The 21,655-nt window shown below is 33.5% G+C and overlaps 1 protein-coding gene across 3 annotated transcripts; it reads right to left on the bottom strand.

Annotated features, from left to right (window-relative positions):
• Positions 1-1,842: 1,842 nt before the first annotated feature.
• Positions 1,843-21,364, bottom strand: LOC129225858 (isoaspartyl peptidase/L-asparaginase-like). Of its 3 annotated transcripts, none has more exons than XM_054860382.1 (6): positions 21,170-21,364; positions 18,723-19,073; positions 17,316-17,458; positions 10,984-11,144; positions 4,918-5,147; positions 1,843-2,420 (listed from the first exon to the last, which is right to left on the bottom strand). In XM_054860382.1, exons 2-6 carry the CDS (start codon positions 19,036-19,038, stop codon positions 2,200-2,202), a joined length of 1,071 nt encoding a protein of 356 aa, XP_054716357.1. In that variant the 5' UTR covers positions 19,039-19,073; positions 21,170-21,364; the 3' UTR covers positions 1,843-2,199. The 3 variants fall into 3 exon arrangements, with proteins under 3 accessions (XP_054716357.1, XP_054716358.1, XP_054716356.1); XM_054860383.1 differs by having other exon boundaries at positions 18,723-18,923; XM_054860381.1 differs by lacking the exon at positions 21,170-21,364 and having other exon boundaries at positions 18,723-19,561.
• Positions 21,365-21,655: the final 291 nt, after the last annotated feature.

The raw sequence follows: 21,655 nt of genomic DNA, 5'->3' as shown, positions 1-21,655 counted from the left end.
TAATCTTAAAAAAAGAAATGGAGATTAGGATGTGGTTATAAAGATATATATATCACAGTCAATTTGCATTTGTGCACTAATCATAAAGATTATATTTACAGCGTATACCATTAAAGTTTTTTATGTCTTATCAATCTTAAATAAGGAGAATAAGTAATCTAGAAATTTTGTATCAAGATGAAGTTCTTGCTATTAAGTTCAGCTGCAAAGGAGATCAAATGGGCAGCCCCTAAGTCACCATTATAGCTAAATAATACAGACACACATGGCATGCGGTGCCTAGATAAATTCACAGCTGAATATATACATTTGCTGCAGATATTTACATCATCAAATAAATGTCAATTAATATTACAGTAAAATAACTTTATACGTTACCAACCTATACAATGCGATTCTCCATACCAGAGCCGTGTCCAAGGGGAGGGTTTTAGGGGTTAAACCCCTCCCATTGAAAAAGAAATCAATGAATTTATAAACGATTTTCCAAAACATATTTTAAGTTTTAATTAATTTTAGAGTTAAACTCTGATACAGTATTCACCCTCTTTAATATTTCCCCATCTTTAACAATTAACATTTTCCTCAATTGTAGGATTCCCAAGCATCTTCGCTTCTAAGTGCTTGAAAAAATCAACGATGGAGGAATGGCTAAAGAGTCCGGCAATGCTGTAAGCATGCAGGGGAAAATTATTTAAAAGAATATTAGACAATGATGTAGCCAAAAAAAAAAAACTTAGGGGGAGGGAAAATGGTTACTTTGCTTACTATTAGGTTTTTCATGGTACGTCTTTAGTGTTGGATGAATTAGTCGTTTCACACATTACAAAAATGTTTCTATGCGAAACAGCAATTTTTTTTTAAATAAATTTTTTGTTTTCATTAAATTCCTGTTCAATGTTATTTGATGGAAAAACAAAAGAAAAAAAAAGAAACTAACATTAGGTGGCATAAAAGGAATATGCGTGACTTTGTTTCCGCTTTTACAAAATGTTCAACCGTACAAATAAGATTTCTTTTAAAAAAACACACAAAACGTTTAAAAAAAGCCTAGTTATCGAACTAAAATTAACTATTCAACACATATAGTTAGTTTTCCTTTGACAACATAAGTTAAAAAGGCAAAAATTTTCAACCCCTCTCTTTATGAAATCCTGGACACGGGCCTGCTCCATACTAAACTGCACAACTTTTCAGAAGTAAGCAATAAGGATGGCAATTTAAAAAAGCCCTCTGTTCTGCCTTGCAAACATAAAAATTATTAGGCATATTAAATTTGGAAGCAGTTTTTCATAATTTCATCTTAATTTAAAGCTTTAAATGAAAATTTGTATTCAAAGAATTGTTTTTTTAACTAGGTCGCTCTTAAACGTGCAGCTGTTATGCAAACCAGAAAGCAATAAGTAAAAGCGCAGAACAATTCATTTTCTTTTGATTGTGATGTATTTATTTGTGAGTGACAACATACATATTATTTTATAATTAGTGCTTTAATACTCTTTGCAGTTAAAACAAGCACAATTAAATAGATCTATTCTGAGTATTAGTTACAAACTTTGTAAAATGATCTGTATAACACCAGACTACATAATGCAAAAGCTCTGGTCCCAGGCTGTGAGTTATAATGGTCTTCTACTGTAATAAACATTGGTTATTGTCAAAAGTTGCAGATAAATTAATGAAAAAATTCATCACCCACTATTAATTGCTCTTCATATTTTAAGACAGTTTTGAGCTGCATGTGCAGATATTTAATATTTTTATGTTACTCTGGTCACCACTCAGCTGAAAAGTAAGAAATAACTATGAAATTTAAAATAACAAAAGATTAGCATAAAATTTTATTAATGACTGTAAGTGATTATTACAAGATATAACAGAGAATTACATTAATATAAAAAAATCATTTACATCTAAATTATCTAACCAATTCAAAGTACAGTACAGTATGAAATCAAAGATAGCTTGTGACTAAGATTAGCATAATTCATAAGAATTAAATTCAAATCATGCATATTCTTAACAGCAAAGTGAAAAATGTGAATGGAATGGAAAGGAAAGGTTCAACCATTAAGTACATGATATAAATATGCTTATCTATATATAATTTTCCAAAAATAGCTTTGCTAAATCATTTGCCAAAAAAAAAATCTCATTTACAATCCTTGTAAAAATTCTAGAAGGTCATGATAATTGTCACTATGGAGAACAGTCTATTTGCACTACATCTGATATATCTTCATTTGGAGTGAGCCCGAAATGCAATATGTTGCCCTTTCTGTAGGCCCAGGCCATATGCTCAGTTGTAAAATGAATGCCAACTTCTCCATTGTTGCTGACACAAATTGCACCACCATAGCCCTGAACACGATTTTTCATATATTCTAAACCTGCAACAGCAGCATCATGTGCAGACATGCCTAAAAACAACAAGTTGATATTTTTTATTGTTCTATGTTTTTAGATCTGTGACACTTAAAAAAGTACATAGGAATGAGGTTTCTATTACAAAAGAAATGAAAACACATTTTATTTCTAGCATGCAATGCAGTTATAACTGATTGCAGCTGCCATAGTAGAAGATGAAATCTAAATATGAAAATAAGAAGGGTATTCATGAATTCATGTAAAAATACTTGAAAGTTTTAAAGAGAACGTCAGGAAGGGGTTATATTTTTTTAATCTAACATCCCAAATACTTATATATAATACATGCATAATTTTATAGAAGATGCATTAATTGCTTTGATAAACATAAAAGACACATTTCTCATATTCAAAAGCTTTCTTCAGTCAAAATATGGTTTATATGTTTAATTAAATGGTTAGTGAGCAATAGCTATCTATGAACTGGTATTATGCTAATCATTTCTAAAAAACTATTTTTAGCTGAAACCAAAAGGCTCGCATCAGATTTCAGTTTGTCCATTTCCAATATTTTGAAAGTAACACAAATTGCCCTTACTAGTGAACATATGGAAGAATTCTAGATGCAATATATTAATCTCCCAATCAATACAATACAAATCGATTCAAAAATTTTACATATGTATTAATACAGTACAGATGTTATGAATATATTATAAAACCTAAAATTATCGAAACAAAAATATAATTCGGTCAGCAATTCAGCATTTAATTTTTTGACATTTGACTGTTAAGACCATGGAATTTAGTTCAAAACTTTTCAGTTTGATGATTTTAACAAAAAATTTTTAAAAAAATTATTTCTTTGGGTCTTAACAAAGTCTCTAAACAACAAAAATGGCCAAATCAGATTCCCATAGAGAGTACAAAGAGATTGCATTTTTTTTAATAAAGGCATCAAACGTAGAAAATATTAATCAGACAGTGTTGCATATCCTCTCTGTTTGTCCAAAATTTTAATCATATTCGTTTCAAATTCTTCCATCATCTTCTTCCATCTTTGAGAGAATCATTGGGGCATGTGCGCCATCCTAAATTTTCCCAGTTCCTTTGGCAGATTGGTTGTCATCATTTAATTTATTGTGTGTTTGTCTCTTTGTGTTGGTATTTAGTCATTTTTTGCTTTTATTTTCTTACGTAATTAAAAATTATCTTGCGTTCCATTATTTTAACCTGTTTTTCTTAATTTAAAACAATTTTTTCGACAGTTAATTTCAAAATTCTAGAAGTTTCCCTTTTCTCTGCAACACACTTCTGTACCATTTTTTGCTTTACAAAAGAACTGTTTTGCACAATACAGCCAAAAAGGATCTTGCGCCATTAACCCTAACAGAAACAACCAAAAGTAGAAAGATGCAGAAAATTATTTTAGAATTGCATTTAGAAAATCTACGACTAACATATTAATAACTATCGACATGAATAGAAGCAAAATTAAAATTAAACCAGCAATTCAGCATTAATCTTACTGAAAGTTTGACATTCATAAAAAAGACAAAGCTTTGCTTGAAAATTTTGAATTTATGACTTGAATTTTTAAAAAAAATCATTTATCTGTTTCCCACTGCAGCCCAGTTAACATTTAACATCAGAAAAAAATAGATTGCCACTTGAATGAATAAGGACCGCATTTTTTAAAATCAAGGCATCAAAAGTATAAAAATGGCAAATAAAAAAAATACTAAAGTAAAACCATTTCAAAACTATAGTTTGACAGATCAACACAATGAATATTATTTTTGACATAAATGATGAATATTTGGAACAAAGGTGACATAAAGGTGCAACAAGAGTGGGAAAAACTTAGAGGTGGGAAGATTACAGAAAATACTGGATTTCTCGATTTAATACCGAAAAAATACCCGAATTCAACATTATCACCCCTGAAATTATATTAACCCAACTCTTAAAGAAATTGTTGCATCTCATTTAATTTTTCAAGAGCCACAGACAGCTCTGCAATTTTATTTATTTTTCAATTCCATTAGTGCTTTGATTTCAATATAATTGTTATTTTTATTAAATCTCTCATGAATCTTCTTTTCCCCAATATGTCATTGTTTTCAAAGATTTTTATTACTGTCCATTTTTTAAGAGAAGGCACTTCGCTACTCCCCTCGAACGCAGAGTTCCATTTTATGTGGGGGTGATTGGTATGCAATCCGCGCGCTTCTAAAGGAGACAACTAGACAGCCTCAACTTGGGTGTACATTTTAATGTTCAAAAAAGTTTTCGCGTCCCTTACATCACTTGTCAATTGTCATTTTAGTTATTCTTACATTATAAAACCGCTGCTTTTACAACGAAATGCTATGATCCGAATATACCTTCTGCCAAAAACAGCGTAATAGAATCATCGGATACCACGTGATGAGGGAGGAGTCAAGTGCCCTCTTGTGAAAAACGGACAATAATCTTAAGTTTTTTTTTTTTAATGTTATCATTATTTAAAGCAGCGCAGTGAATTGATTTCAAAAATGAAAGGCGTACCTTGCTGCATGAGCCCTGTAATATGTCGAGAGAGGCAGACTCTCATGATTGTCTCTCCATGACCAGTAGTAGAAACAGCACCAATAAAATCATCAGCAAATCCACCAGCTCCGACAGCAGGAGTATCACCAACCCTTCCAGCACGTTTGGCTGTAATGCCACCTGTGGATGTGGCACACGCTACGTGACCGGCAGAGTCGATTGCCACAGCTCCCACTGTATCGTGGTCACTAAAAATCAGGGGAAGATCAAATCACTTTGACTCAGAATGAAGGCATTTTAAGACATAAAATTCTACAAAGATATGAAGATTAGAACAATAAGACAACAAGATGTAAGATCTGACAGATGTCAGAAAAGATAGCAAGAGTTGTTCAGGCTTCAAGAAACTTAATAGACTTATACAAATACAAATACAAAAGTGACGACCAGCAACAGGCTCTGGGCCCAGCTAGACTGGTCCTAGTCAATTTACAATCCTCAGTGAAGATCAATGGCCCTCTTAAAACTGTCTACTACTCCTTTGTTCATTACCACCTCTTCCGGTAAGCTGTTCCAAGGTTCCACTACCCTGCTAAAATAATAATTTTTCCTAATATCCATGTTAGCCTGAGATTTAAATAGCTTAAAACAATGACCCCTTGTCCTGTTTTCAGTGCTAAACTTTAGCCCCGTAACATCTTTCGTTTTAATAAATTTAAACAGCTGAATCATGTCCCCTCGGTCTCTTCTTTGCTCAAGACTGTACATTTTTAGCCTTCTAGTATACTTCTAGTATAATGCTTTCAAAAGAATATATAACAGAAAAAATACTAAGTACTTTTCATAATGCACTCGAAAGGACAAAATAACTTTTCTGTGACAGAATGAACAGTTTAACTCTCTATTCCTAATAGTTTTCAATCATTCCAAGAAAATGACACCACAAAGGAAAGTGCAGCTGAAGTCATTTCAAACCAATCTTTCCAACAGAAATAGGCATGTTTCAACGCTCAAGTTTATGATTAGATAATGATAAGAAATTCTCCACCTGACTTGAGCCACACTTTTCTTTGTTTGCGGTATAATTTTTTTAGAAAAATTAAAAACTACAGGAATACTTAAACTGTCCAGTCTGTCCCCCAATTTTGTCTTTTTGAGTGCATTATGAAAAGTGCTTAGTATTTTTTAAAAAATTCTGTTATTTTATTCTTTTTAAGGGTAAATGTATTGCAAAAATAGTATGATGTTACCATCAAGAAACTTCACCTCACTTTTTCATATAAATGCGCAATACCAGTGATTCCCAACCTAGGGGTGATCGAACTCTTCTAGGGGGCGATAAATTTCTGGGGGGCGATAGGGGGGTGACCGGTATTCAGATACCTGGTAATGGAAAATTCTTGATCTTTCAAAAACTATATTTATTAAAACAAATCAGTACACAATTCATAAATATCTTCCAGAATACTTATGTTGTGTAATACCGAACCCAGCATATGGCATGTCAAATCAAAGAAAGTCGTTCCGACAAAAAAAAAAGGCATGTATGATTTACAGCTCAATCAAATCTGTTCGGAGAAAAAAATCCCAAAAATGAAAATATCTTTTATTTTATTGCCATTTTCATGAGGAGGGAAAAAAAATCTTGTAAGCACTGTCTGACCGTTGGTGCCAGCATGTATTTAACGCCTGAAAAGTGGATGGATATGTGTAGGAATAGATTTTTGCATTTACTTATCAGTTGTCATTCAGATTCTTGCAATCAGCGCATAAACCTCCTTATGTAGCTTCTATTGTTTGATTTAATTTAGTGAATTTCTGTTTAATTGTGCATGTTTTGTAGTGTGGAAGTTCGATATGAATTCGAAAAAGAAGTGCCAGCAGTATTCAGCAGAGTATTTAAAATTTGGTTTTGTCACGTCACCGCAAAATGTGCAGTTTCCGCATTGTCTTTTGTGCGCTAAAACATTTTCCAGCAATGAAGCCCTCGCGAATGAAAGAGCATTTGTCAAGAGTACATGGTGACAAAGCAAATAAACCTCTTAGTTATTTTCAAGACATCAAAAACTAAAGCGGATAAATGGCCAAATGTGGGTGAATTACTTAGAAGACAAGCAACAGATCTTGAGACAGGGCTTCTTGCTTCTTACGAAGTGTCTCTTTTGACAGCAAAATGTGGTAAGCCTCATACGATTGGCGAATCTCTTATTCTACCGGCTGCCAAAAAAGAGTTGAAATTTTGCTTGGTGAGGGCTCCAGTAAAAAGATAAGTCAATTTCTCCCTCTGAGTAACAACACAGTTTCCAGGAGAATAGATGAAATGGCTGCTGACGTTGAGTGCAAACTCATAAATGTTTTGAAACAAAGTAAATTTGCACTACAGATTGATGAATCAACTGTGACAGATAACAGAGCTATTTTATTAGCTTACGTGAGGTTTATTAATGAACTGAAAGAGATAACTGAGGAAATGTTGTTTGCCAAAACTTTGATCACTGATACAAAGGGATCTTTGATTTTTAAAGTGGTGAAGGATTATTTTGAAGAAAAAGAAATTCCATTGACAAATGTAAGCGCTTGAGCAGCAGATGTTGCCCCTGTCATGGCGGGTCGTCATATTGGGTTTCTTGCACACCTTAAAAAAGAAGTGCCAGAAGTGAGTACCATCCATTTTGTCATTCAACACTTGGCTGCAAAAAAATTGAGTGGTGTTTTACATAAAACCTTCATTACTGGTATTAACAAGATCAAAGCTAATTCTCTCAATGATCGCCTGTTTTGAGAGCTTTGCCATGAAAATGATGAAAAATTCGAAAGCTTGCTTTTACATACGTCTGTGAGATGGCTTTCCAAAGGAAACTGTTTGCGCCGTTTCTTTGAATTATTCGACTCAGTAGCCGAGTTTCTCGATTTGCATGATCCTGCTTTAAGCGAGCGCAAATTGGAACTTGCGTATCTCACAGATATTTTTGAAAAAATGAACGAAGTCAACATTAAGCTTCAAGGAAACAAGGTGAACCTCATCAAGGCTAAAAGCATAATTTCAGCATTCATTGCCGAATTTGAAATCCACAAGGCAAATACTGGCTGTAAAGAATTTATCCTGTTTCCGACTCTAAAAAAAGTTTGATCGTGGATGATGAAATTCCTGAAGAAAATTTTTTAATTTTTATTGATCACCTTGATCAGTTAAAAAAGAACATGGAATCAAGGTTTGCAGATTTGATCAACTTACAAATTCCTGGCTGGATTTTACACCCCTTTAGTTTTGAAGATGTGGATGAAATGGAAAACTCTTCGCAGACAGTTTATGGATTTGAAATTTGATTGTGAATCAAAAATTACTTTCAAGCAATAAGGTTACGAACTTGCCTGGGTGAAGCTTATGGGTACTTACACACAACTTTGGAAAAAAGTTGAACAGCTCCTCATCTCATTCCCCTCAACATATTTAGTTGAAAGAGGATTGAGCTCTGTAGTGCAGCTTCTCACGAAGCAAAGAAATAGATTGGACATCTGCCTCAAAGGGAACCTCAGATTAAATCTCACTAATATAAAGCCAGACATCAAAGCTTTAACGGAGTTCCATCAAGCACAAGGCAGCCATTAAAAAGGTTAAAAAAAACAAATCTTAACAGTTAAAATTTTCAACTTTTTCCGTATTTCAGTTTAAAAAAAAAGCATGTTACTGAAATATGTAGTATTCTTATTTTTGCTAAGAATGTAAATGACGTTGGTTAATTAAACCACTTCAAATTACGTTTTTTCTTTTTTTTGGGGGGAGGGGTTAAGAATAAAAAATTCAGTTTTAAAGCTAATTATTTCTTTATCATGCGCTTTTTGAAGCTTTAAACTAAAATTAGGCGTCCAGTAACATTAATCTTCACTAAATCAGCGCCATCTGTGTTTTTAAGGGAAGAACGTGGGGTGCGATAGTGTAATTTTCCTTCCGAAAGGGGCGATGGGCCAAAAAAGGTTGGGAACCACTGCGCCATACTAAAAGAAAAAAACCTATATACTTTAGGATTTATTTGTGTGCTAATTTAATTAGAATAAAAAAGATTTCCAAAACTAATACATGTTTCACAACGTACAAGTTACTTGTGATAAAGATACTAATACATGTCTTTACTTAGCCCTGTTATCGGTTATTGGAATAGATGACAATGAAAATCCTACGAGAACAATGATGGTGATTAAATTTCATACTCGCTCCAGAGAAGCCTTGATTGAAAATGCCAATTATGATTACTATTAATATCACTGTTCTCAGGCAACAAATTTTTGTAACAATAGGTACAAAATTTGTGGTTACAACACTAAATCATTCAATGTAGAAACTGCATGAAATTTACTGTTTTCATCCCAACAGAAATAATAATTTTATTTTGGTGTTTAATTTTTTAGCGTTAAGTTGTACCTTCAGATTATAGGAACAGACGAACCTCGGGTGTGATGTGATGTACTTTCAGATTAAATGAATTAATTAGCGAAATTCTAAAGTCTCTAAGTGTTCGAGTTGCTGAGATATAAGCAAAAACATGCCTCAGAATTTCCGTGACTGACATGACAAGTGTAATAAAAGTACTTAGAAATTGATTCAGTATCTTTAAGTGAGGGAGATGTGAAAACATATGATAAATTCTCTTGTTAATAACCAATTACTTCTTATACAGAAACAATTAAATTGCTACCCAGGACTTGCCAACAGAAGCACATTTTAATTTTTTGAAAACAAAATTTCTTTTAGAAATACTGTTTAGATAAGTCTACACTACTACATGGTGTCTAACCCAAAAAACATTTTATACTCGTTTTGATCATGATAAATGATTAGTTTATAATATTAATTTTATCTTAAGGGAAAACAGATTTCAATTATTATACAATTCCTATTGCAGGAAAATATCAAAAAAGGCAATGTTGATTATGAAAATGATACAACAGCCCCAAAGCAGAAAACTTGACGATGTTCTGCGACGTAAAATCATTTGATCAAAATTGTTCTGCAAGTACTTCAAGCACTGTATATAGAAGCAACCAACATGAACTTTAAGACTAATCAACCTTTTAAGACTAATCCATAGCCCGAAATCAAAATTGTTTCATAGAAGGGGGGGGGGGGGGGTTCTGTTTTTAAAACCTCATTGTTGCTATGCATTTCTGTAAAACCTAAACCGATTGAAATTCCCCGAAAATATTTTATATACTTTCTAAAATGCATAGAAAGAGCAAAGATACAAAATTTTATGGAAATCAGAACCTAGGTGTCAAACTATATTAATTTTCCATGGCCTGTAGGAACAACTAAAGTAATGTTCATAAATGAATAAATTACTGAAATAATAAATAAAATGAGTCGAGTTAGGATAGCATGTATTGAAACATTTTAAAACTTTCTAAATAATTAAAATATTTTCAGGATGAAAAAGGATTGAAGCCTCAAACGAGACACAAAATTTTTGGCAATGGACTCGTTTAAATGTTGGCATGTTTCCAAAACATATGTTTATGAAGGAAATTGCAAAGGATGAATATTGATTAGGAAAAAATAAGGAAAAGGGAAACCAAAAACGCTAGAAAAATTAGAATATTTTCAAATTTAGAATATGCAACTTCTGCAGAAACTGGCTATTTTCTACTAATATCTTTCAACTCAAGATAGAATTTTGCACAAATTCTGCAGATTTTTTTTAATTCAAAGAAAATCTTAAGTGCCTGCAGATGACTTATTGAATTCAACATTTTTCGCAAGCTTTCCGCCAAACTATCATAATCCAATAATTTTAGATTTTTTTTCTAATTTAAAGAAATCTGCGGAATTTGTGCAAAATTCTGTCTTGAGTTGGAAGATATTTGCAGATAATCTGCAGATATTTCATAGAAATCTGTATAATTTCTGCAGAAAATGTCCGAGCTTTCCTCTCACATTTGAACAGAATTGTTTTGCAGCTCAAACATCTGTTCTGTGATGTACATAGCAAATTTAGTAGTATTCTGCTTTGGAGTACAATAGTAAGGAAAATGATCAACCTGCATTAACAAACGCTTAAAATGAAGTGATAAAATAATTAGGAAACTTACTTGAGGGTCATCGCTAAATGAACAGCGTTCGTAAAACTTTTATACTGTTGCAGTCTGTCTTGAGCCCAATTAGTAACTAGCTGTTGTGGTTGGATCAATGGCATACCCACAATTTGAGCGAATTGATGAGCTCCATTACCAACCAGCAAAACATGATCACTCTGAATAAAAGAACATGAAACTTAATTCTCTAAAATATCAAAATAACTCTAAAATTTTTAACAAATTTCAATGATATATATTTTGTTTTATTGTATTCTCGAAATAAAATCAAAGTATTTGGAGATGCACTTAAAGCAACAAATTTTCTATTATTGTTTTTTTTTAACAGCATAAAACTATACCAGGAAATATTAGTAAAAATATACCTGTAACAGAAATTTGATAGTTAGTTTACTATATATCACGTGTTGTTTGACTGACTTATTAAACAAAGATATTCTTTGTTATAAAAGTAAATTATTATGAATAAGCAAAATTAGTAGTTGGTGTTCAGTTATGCAACAGAGATGAAATAACGAAGTCAGTCCTTTTTCAAGTGTTAAACTCAGGGCTTGATTTGGAAATGTGGAGGGCCTGAGGCAACGACGGTGTAAAAGCCCCTAATCAGGGTTCGAAAAGATCATCACGTTTTCGAAAATATCCGATACTTTGATAGATATCAGAATATTTTGATATACAGGGTGTCTATAAATGATGGACCAGATTTTAAAAAATCATATTTTCAAAAGTTCTCGACGGAATAAAATAATTAATGCGTAAAATTAAGGAGAAAAGTACCAAGTTTTTACTGTAGAAGGTGACAATTATTTCAACATGCTGGAAATTTGGTTATTTCCGCAACTGCTTGAGAACAGTCCCGATCTTATCTTGCAATAAGATGGAGCACCTCCTCATTGGTCTTTGTCGGTTCGTAGTAACTTATACAATGTGCTTCCACACAGATGGATAGGCCGTGCGGGTGACGATGATTTAACGTTATTCACATGGCCTTCGAGATTTCCAGACTTAACCCCATGTGATTTCTTTCTATGGAGTTACATGAAAGACCATGTTTTTGTACAGCCAATGCCAAAAACGCTCCCAGAATTGAAACAACGCATTTCTGAAGCATTACAAACCATTAACAGAGACATGTTAGAAAATGTGTGGAATGAACTAGATTATCGAATGGATGTATGCCGTGTGACAAGAGGGTCCCATATCGAACATTTATAAGGTAAAAAAAACTTGGTACTTTTCTCCTTAATTTTACGCATTAATTATTCTATTCCGTCAAGAACGTTTGAAAATACGATTTTCTAAAATCGGGTCCATCATTTATAAACACCCTGTATATGCATATATCCGATATTTTTGATCAGCACTTTAATAATAAATACATCCTGAAGTTACTGCTATTTATTTTTTTATATTATTATTATTATAATTTATAGGGGAGAAAAAACATAAAATTAGCTGACCCGTGAAAGTTAGGATATTTTGTAAAAATTTTATTGTGGGGGGCCCCTTTGTTGTTGAGGCCCCAGGGCAGTAACCCCGACTACCCTCCCCTAAATCCTACCCTAGTTAAACTTCTTCTAACCCAATTTAATTAACTTCTAAACACATGATTTTAGGTTATACAGAAAGGAAGCTTAAGCACAATTCTTGAAATTGATTTTTATGCTAAATAGCACTTAAATAAACAGACGCACAGATTAGAATACTAAAAGAGCTTCAGTTAATCTAACATGGAAACCTCACAAATTGTGTAATGTAGAAAAAAAGCAATAATAGGTTGCAACTGAAAGAACATAGAGGAACATGTTGTTTGACTTACAAAAATTTGCACTCTGTCCTCTGTGAATACAGATATAAGGCTTTAAAGTCTGCTGAAACTTTAAGAAAAGTCGCCAAATTTAAAGACTTGGTCAAAAATGATATGAATTATTCTCAGTTTTTCATGAGAAAGCACTTGACTCTTGCTTCATCATGTGGTATCTGATGATTCTATTTCGCCGTTTTTGGTGAAAGGCGGAATATTCGGATCATAGTTTTTTGTCGTAAATGCAGCTGTTTTCAAAATGTAAGAATAACGAAAGTAGCGAGCAACAGACAAAAGAGGCAAGTGATGTAAAGGACACTAAGACTTTTTCTGCACATTAAAATGCAACCAAATTTAAGGTTGCCTATTGAACTGTCCCTGTAGCCTCATTTCCCTGAGTCATCTTGGGCATCTAAAACTGGTAAACTGCAAACACGGGGGGCTTCAGTGTTCAATGCAATGTAATGGTTGTTTCATTTACAAGCACAGGGAATGTTTACCGATCATCACTATGTGGATTGCTAGGGATGGCCTGCATCTGAGCTCTACAGGGGTCAAAATGATTAGTGGATTAATTTTAGGGGCTTCGGAGTCAAAAACTAAGTTGGAATGGGGGGCATGGTTTAAGCATCAGGTATCGAGAGGATGAAATTTTTTGGGTATTACTAGAAATGGAAATAAAGTATCGAACAAGAGTAGTGATGTTAAAAATTGTGCTTTAGGAAATTTCAGGATGTTAAATCAAAGCAATTTAGGCATATTTAAAGTTTTCTATACCAATGCTCGCAGTATTAGGAACAAGATGGATGAATTGAAAAGCATAGTTATGGATGAGAAGTTGGATGTTATTGGAATTACAGAGACATGGGCTACCGAATTTGATGCAGAGTTATTACACGTTGCTGGGTATAATTTGTTCAGACAAGATAGAGTAGGTAAAAGAGGTCGTAGGGTTTTATTTTATGTTGGAGACAATTTCATTTGCAATGGATTGGTCATAAATGATAAGCCTACTGATATTGATATGGTTTGGCTGGAGTTGATGAGCAGTAAGTGCAAAAGGCTATGCTTTGGAAACATTTATAGGCCACCTAATTCAAACCAGGGACAAGATGAACAGATGTACCGTATTATTAGTGACATGTCCAGTAAGGGATCCGTTATCATAACGGGGGATTTCAATTTTCCAGGTATTGATTGGAATAATTTTTACCCTGGTAATGGCAAAGAGGAATTTTTAAAAGCAATTGGTGACTGCTTCTTAGATCAAGTTGTAACTCAAAGAACTCAAGAGGAGGCAATTTTGGATCTAGTTTTTTGTGACATAGGAAGTTTTGTTCAGGGGTTGTGTGTAGGGGATCATATAGGAGATAGTGATCATAACAGCATTAGGTTCTGGATTAAATTTGAAGGGTACAAAGATGATAATTTTAGGTCTGTGCCCAATTTCAGAAACGCTGATTTTGTTGCACTTAGGCAGAGATTGAAAGAGGTTTTTGCGTCAGGAATGGAAAATAGCGACGTAGATCAGCAGTGGACAGAATTTAAGGAAAAACTTGCTAAAACAGTTGGGGATTATGTTCTATTTAGGAAAAAAGGTGTTAGTAAGAAATTATGCCCATGTGGTTCTCCAGGGAGACTAGGAAGTTCTTAGTTATAAGCAAGCCGTTTTTCGTCAGTTTAAAAAAACTGGTTAGAGTGCGGAGAGGCTCCATTAAGTATTTGGTACGGATTCAGAAAAGGGAATTGGAGCAAAAGCTAGCAGATGACATTGATGGGAATCCTAAAAGGTTTTTTGCTTACGCTAATTCTGGGAAAGCTCGAAATAGTCAAATAGGGCCATTGGTTGATGGGTATGGAAATTTAATTTAAAATGATAGGGATATTGCAAATGTTCTAAATAACTTTTTTTCCAGTGTGTTTAACGATAACTGTATCTCAACAGTTGACACTAACAAGACACAAGCTATTATACAGCTTGAGGATTTTGTATTTTCCAGGGAGGAGGTTCTATTTGATTTGAAAAAGTTTAAAGCAACTAAAGCAATTTGAACAGAGACAATATTTATCCAAAAATTTTAGTTGAATGTGCAGAGGAATTAGTGGATGTTATTTTGAATATTTTCAATGCTTCTTATAACTCGGGGACGGTGCCAGAGGACTGGAAGCTGGCTAACATAATGCCTCTTCAAGAAGGGTTCTAAAGGCAATGCTGGGAATTATAGACCTGTAAGTTTGACTTCAGTGATTTGTAAGATTTTCGAAACTTTGATCAAAATTAAGATCATGAAGTTCTTAGACTAATAGTCTGTTGACTAGTTTGCAGTATGGTTTCAGGAAATGTAAATCCTGTGCTACTAATTTATTGCATTTCTACAACAAGGTTACCTCAGCTTTAGATAACAAAAAATGTGTGGATGTTGTTCATATTGATTTTCAAAAAGCTTTTGACAAGGTACCACATGTTGCTCTTCTCAGCAAATTAGCTAACATAGGAATAGGAGGAAAAACTTTACTTTGGGTTAGAAATTGACTCACTGGTAGGAACCAAAGAGTAGTTGTGAGAGGAAATCATTCTAAATGGAGTGATGTTTTAAGCGTGGTTCCTCAGGGATTAGTTTTAGGGCCTCATCTGTATATTATTTTTATGAATGATATTGATGAAAATATTTCTGGAAACATAAATTGTTTTTCTGATGATGTAAAAGTTATGGGGATTGTTGAAAATGAAGAACAAGTAAAGCAGCTTCAAGAGGATTTAGATCATATTACTAAGTGGGCAGATAAATGGGATATGGCAGTTAATGTAGAGAAATGTCAGATGCTACACCAGACATGGAAATAAGTATACGAGATATCGTTTACAGGGTTCAGTCATTAATCAGGCAGAAAATGTTATGGATCTGGGAATCTTAATAAATCAGGACTTCAAGTTTAGTCAACAGTGCAGCATTGCTAGTAACAAAACCAACAAAATGCTTGGGTTTATCAACAGATCTATTTCAAACAAATCTAAGAAGGTTCTTCTGCCTTTATATAGGAGTTTAGTAAGACCTCATTTGGAGTATGCTGTTCAGTTTTGGTCGCCTTATCTAAAGAAAGATATTTTTGTATTGGAAAGGGTTCAAAGAAAGGTAACTAGAATAGTAAAGGGACTTTCAGATTTAGATTATGATACCAGACTTAATAGACTTAACATGTATAGCCAGGAGCAAAGGAGAGTCAGAGGGGACATGATTCAGTTACTTAAATTTATCAAAATGAAAGATATAAATGGATTAAATTTTTGTGGGGAAAGCAGGAAGAGGGGTCATTGTTTTAAGTTACTTAAATCTCAAGCTAACTTGGAGATTACGAAAAACTACTACTTTAGCAGGGTTGTGGGCACTTGGAATAACTTACCAGAAGAGGTGGTAATGAGCAAGGGGGTGGAGAGCTTTAAGAGGGCCATTGATCTTCATTGAGGACTAATTAATTGACTAGACCAGCCTAGCTGGGCCCAGAGCCTGTTGCTGGTCATCACATTTGTATTTGTATTTGTAAAATTGAACTCTGCGTTCGACAAAGCGGGGAGAAGTGCCTTCTCGTAGAAAACAGACAATATCATGCTACTTATCCATCTGCATGCGGCATGACATTCATCTGTAAACCCTGTGGAAAATGTCCTCTATTTTTCACCAAAACTTTACCAATTGAGGGATCATTCACAAATAATCTGTTTTTATCATGAATCACACTGAAGATTGCAAGCAAATGCTGCAAACTTGCGAACGACCCCTCACAATTTGTCACCTATCCGAGAATTATTGAATTTTGGCTCATTAGATCGCTGACAACTTTCTGAATTTTTAAGATATTAAACTAGAATTTTATCATGAGTCAAGAAATCTAGTTGGGTTTTAGATTATTAAAGTTATACATTGCTTTCTTTTGCACATGCGCAGTGAAAAATAAGTTGTTTCAAACAGCCATATTTCATTAAATTTTCCATATTTTATTTTCAAATTTTAGTATTATCTCTTGTATGCTGTCAAATTTTCTGAGAGTTTGGTAAGCTTTGGTGGAAAGCTTTGCGTGTTATGCGCCAAAAACCTTCAAATTTGTAGTTTTGAAAGAAATGCTTATATCTTCGTAAATATCAGTGATACTTTCTCGAAAGTAAGTAAAATAGTTGCACATAGAAAGATAACTAATTTCTGAAATGTACAGCTTATTCTCAGCTATTTACGATGAATGATGATCAAAAAACATTTTTATTTTCCTCAATTTGTTACTGATCCCAAAAATGCAAGGGTGATATATCTTTTATTGAAAAATAACAGCTGGGGCATACCTTTTATAAGACAAAAGTTACAAAGAATTTAGTCTCTTATTTCTTGGAAAAATCCTTACAAATATGAATTTTTGAAAGTGTGCCAATACTTTTCTGTCTTATAGTGTATATTCCAAAAAAAAAAACATTAATTTGTATATTTAAGCAAAAGTTTAAGCTTGAAACAAAGAGGACGAAACATTCTGAAATTACCTGTTCCATAATTTTCCTCGCCAAAGAAACTGGATTAGCAAGTTTGGTAACAGCAGCAACTGCTCCAGCTTTCATTCGAGTTCCTTCCATTACAATAGCATCCATTTCTACATCACCGTTGATGGTAAGAGATGATCCAAAACCTTAGAAAAAAATACTAAGATTCAAATTAGTGCAAAAAGTTTATTTTAACAAATCAACTAAAACAAAAAAAAAAGAAGGTTTAAACAAATCTATTAAGGTTACAAAATCTTAAGGAAATTTATTTTTTTTTTTTTTTAACCTAAATAATAAATTTTATCAGAAAGTAAATAAAACTTCTGTGCAAAAAGTAGAAGATAACTAAACAGCATTTACAGATACAAATTTTTGGATGCATGTTTTGGGGTTTGGGGGAATCCTCTTTTCAATGCAAAATATGAGAGCTTAAGGAGGAAGAGACATTTAGGACAAAAGTGTCTGATGTTTTTTCATCCATAACACCTGAAACGTGAAAACCAATTTATACTATTGCCAGATTGGGCTACCAAGTAGTGGATTGGCCTACTTTCTTTCAGCATGCTCTCTACTCAGGCCCAGATTAAGGCAGGGGCACATCTCACACAGGACTAGGCCATCAACATTTGGGGTCATCAAATCTGCCACTAAAGTTGAAATAAAATTGAGCATTGCACTACAGCAAGATGTAAATAAGTCTTGAAAAAATATTTTATTTTAAAAATTTTGATCTCTTTCACAAATCCTAGAGACAGTCCTGATTCAGCATTATATTCAAATTATTATTTACGTTCAAAAGACTTTTGATATTTGCATCTTTTACAACTATCAGGCGAATCAGGCATTTAACCACAGAAATAAATTTTATGCATCTATTAGATCTTTAATTTACATTTTGGCCAACAATTGCTTTCTTTCAGCTGATCACTAAATTGTAGCATTTGAAAATTTTGATTGCAGAAATAAAAGAGGTACTGGAAGACTGAGTTCTACTCTGAACCTTTTGAGATTTAAAGCTCATTATTCTGCAAAACACATAGCACCTAACCCCATAAAAAAAGAGCTTCGAAAACAGTGTGATGTTTAAGAAAAGATACAAATTTTAAAAAATCCTGAAAAAACGCAAATCTGGTGCTGAGACTTAGTTGTACGTAGCCTTCAAGGAGTGCTTCAAACTTTCTCATACTAAACAGCATTTTTAAGGTTTTTTTTTTTTTTCAATGTTTTATTTTGCGAAATTTTAAACAATTTTTTTTAATATTATGGAATAAATAGAAATTAACCGCAGAAAAACGCATTTTTAAATTCTCCAATATAAATTTAAAAAATGCAAAAAAAAATTTTTTTGAAGCAATTTTAGTCTACAAATTGAGCAGTCAAGGGGTTAATAAAAACTTTCAAACCACACACCAGCATTAAAAACCGGATCATCCTCCATGACCCTCACAGCGGCTTCCACAGCATCCAACGCAGTACCTTCCGGTGACAACAGCACATCATATCCCTTGTTAACGGCTCTTTTGACGCCCTCCAGTTTTAAGGCTTGTTTGTCGGGAGGCACAGTAGCAGCTCCACCATGAACTATGAGCACAGGCATCATCCTTTTCTTCACTGTTGGCGATCGAAGATGTTTCCTTGAGAATCTTGGCGAACTGCGTGGTGATGGACAAGGAGACGAACGAGGGGAGTTGAGAGGGGATGGACGAGGACGCACAGAAGTAGACATGTTAGCGAGGTTAAAAATGGAAGTCAGGTTGAACGCTGATGGAGAGAATGATAGTAAGAGGTTTAGAGAAAGCAAGAAGTAGCTGCACATGAAAGAATATTCAGTTAGTTCAGGAAGTGAAATGCTTAGAAGTGGTATTTTGTTACAATTTTTGGCAAAAGTGTTGGTTGTTAATAGCATGCAATGAACTTGAAATGAATTTAGACATTTTGTGATTTTAAAACAGGGGCTTAATTTTTAGCAATAATACAGGAGAAAGATGCCTTTTTCAGATCGTTTGCAGGGACACAATAATATCTTTTCTGCAATTAAAGGATCTGCAGTCCTCAAATCTCACTTTTGCTCATAAATAGCCTGAATTTCGTCTAAAATGTTAAAATTGACACAAATTGAAAAGCGAAGGCGCTCGGCTCCTGGGCAAATGTGGCCTTGGTTTAAGATATAGTGATTACAGGGTAGTTCATCCCTCCTACGAGCAATGGTGCACCCACCCAAATGCCTTAAGATCCTTTCAATTGAGAGCAGTCCCCCCCTCCCCAAGAGATTTTTTTTTTTTTTTTGAAAAACCCCAGACAAATTTCAAGGGCACAGTCTGCTCCATGATCAACCCCCGCCCCCAGTTGGGCTCCCCCTGCTTGTATAACTCACTTCTACAGTTCTGCTTCTCATGAATTCAATTCATTGTTTCCAATTTTATTGATATTAAGAAAGGAGCATTTTATGTAAAAATATATTTTTGATAAGTTGTTAATAGCCGAGTATTGGGTTATTTCAAATTGCAAAAAATACGGTTTATGGCTTAAAACACATTCAGTTTTTTTTTTCTTTGACTATGCACAAATAAGGCACTAAACACATAAAAAATGCTTATATTGACTGTAATCTGAATTCTAATATAATAAAATGATAAAAGAGCAGGCCTGTTATTACAAAATTTCCTAGAGGGGACAAGAGTGCATTTTTTAACGAAAAATAACAAGAAAAAAAGGCCCCCATAATGTAAATGTTAATTTTTCTAAGGGTGGCCATCGGTCCCAAGAACAATGGCGCACAACTTTCTACTGCAACAGAGTATCCTCTTCACCCTTAAGAGGAGGTCAAAAACTTCCAAATTAAACACTTCTCCCTTAAAAAATATCTCCCTAAAATTTCAGACCCTCAGTGTCATAACCCCTCTTCATGGCACCCCTGATTTATCAAGACCTTTTGGGGTACAGCTATGCTACTAAGAGGAAAGAGAACTTCCCATTCTTCAACAATAAAGCTTGCAGTCTGGTTTTCGAGCAAGTATGGCAAAATGCATTGCATAATAAAACATCTTGTTTAATAACTAGCAAAAGAAATCCGAAACAGATCAGTTTAAGGACTCAAAAAATACATGGCAATCTCTTTACAGAATGAAACTCGAGTTTAAGTGCAAAGCGAACACTTATTAGTACCATACTTGCTTGTGCAAAAAACGGACCACCAAGTTCGCTTTCTTCTTTGTATTAGAGCTCAATGGGGGAGAATTGCACCTGTTTAAAAATATTTAGGTTATAAATCAGGAGAAAGAAATCATAAGGTATAGCAAAGCTAAGCATCAGTTTTTTTACAAAGCTGAAAAGCAAAGAGAAAAAACCCAAAGCCAAAAGTGGAATCTTAAAACAATTTAAAAGAACACACAGAAAGAGCCATATCAGTATGAATTTGAAAATCAATGTAAAAAACATGCACTAAGAAATTCATTGTTATTTTTAAATTCTAAATGATATCATTATTGTTTGTTAGGATCAAAACTAACCAAGAAAGAAACGTAAATTTTAAAAATCATGCTTAATTAGAAATGTCTTGCTTCACCTGCAAAAATAATCAGATTAAAATCAATAAAAAAGGTGTCTAGTACAATATAAAGGATAAAGGTATTTGGTACTACACATCCAAAAACAGACATAATACAGATACAAGAACTTCGTTAAAACGTTTAGTTTATCTGGAAAAAAAAGGTTTAAGGTGGTTAAAGTGAAAAAACAGTGGTCACAACGGATAACATAAAAACTTGAAATTTTCAATTACGCACACTTGTAAAGCTTTGTAACAAGAACTAAAGCAAATAAGAACATTTATACTCAATTTACCGCAGAGCACTTACGTTTTAAGTTGAAGCAAAACTAATTATGGGCAATGAAATCAAGCTGATCTTGAACTTGCTTATACTTCCTTTGGAAGAAATTTCTTTTTTGTTTCAGGTATTTCAACCTAAATTCTTTTAGTTTATACCCACACACAACACCAACTAAAAATGTAACAGATAAAACAGCAAACAAGCTTTTTTCGCTTAGCTTCACTACCAACGTTCGGTTAGGGACCGAAAGATTCTGAAAGCGTCAGGGTGAAATAGTGCAATATCTTCGCTTTTCTACTTGATTTTCTTATCGTTCATGCTGCCATCTAGTGAACAAATGTATAAATATCAATCAATATTAATTATAAAATAAGGTTGCAAAGCCATTAAAGTTGTCTTCTTTTTTGTTTCGTATTCATTTATTCTTTATAATTAGCCAAAATATAATTATTTGAAGAATAAAAAAGGTTACATTTAGCGTTTATGATTTAAAAAAATGAAAAATAGACTTTT

The sequence above is a fragment of the Uloborus diversus genome, chromosome 7 (genome assembly GCF_026930045.1).
Source record: "Uloborus diversus isolate 005 chromosome 7, Udiv.v.3.1, whole genome shotgun sequence".
Lineage (NCBI taxonomy): Eukaryota > Metazoa > Arthropoda > Arachnida > Araneae > Uloboridae > Uloborus > Uloborus diversus.
The sequence above is the reverse complement of the archived record's forward strand: the minus strand, read 5'-3'. Positions and strand labels throughout refer to the sequence as shown.

Bases quoted from the DNA above. Each gene is read 5' to 3' on its own strand.
- LOC129225858 (XM_054860381.1), bottom strand. From the start codon at position 19,218: ATGCTATTAACAACCAACACTTTTGCCAAAAATTGTAACAAAATACCA. The intron at 17,459-18,722 runs GTGTGTGGTTTG...TTTTTTTCTAAG, and splicing joins TGATCCGGTTTTTAATGCTG to GTTTTGGATCATCTCTTACC. The intron at 5,148-10,983 runs GTAAGTTTCCTA...CCTGATTTTTAG, and splicing joins CATTTAGCGATGACCCTCAA to TGACCACGATACAGTGGGAG.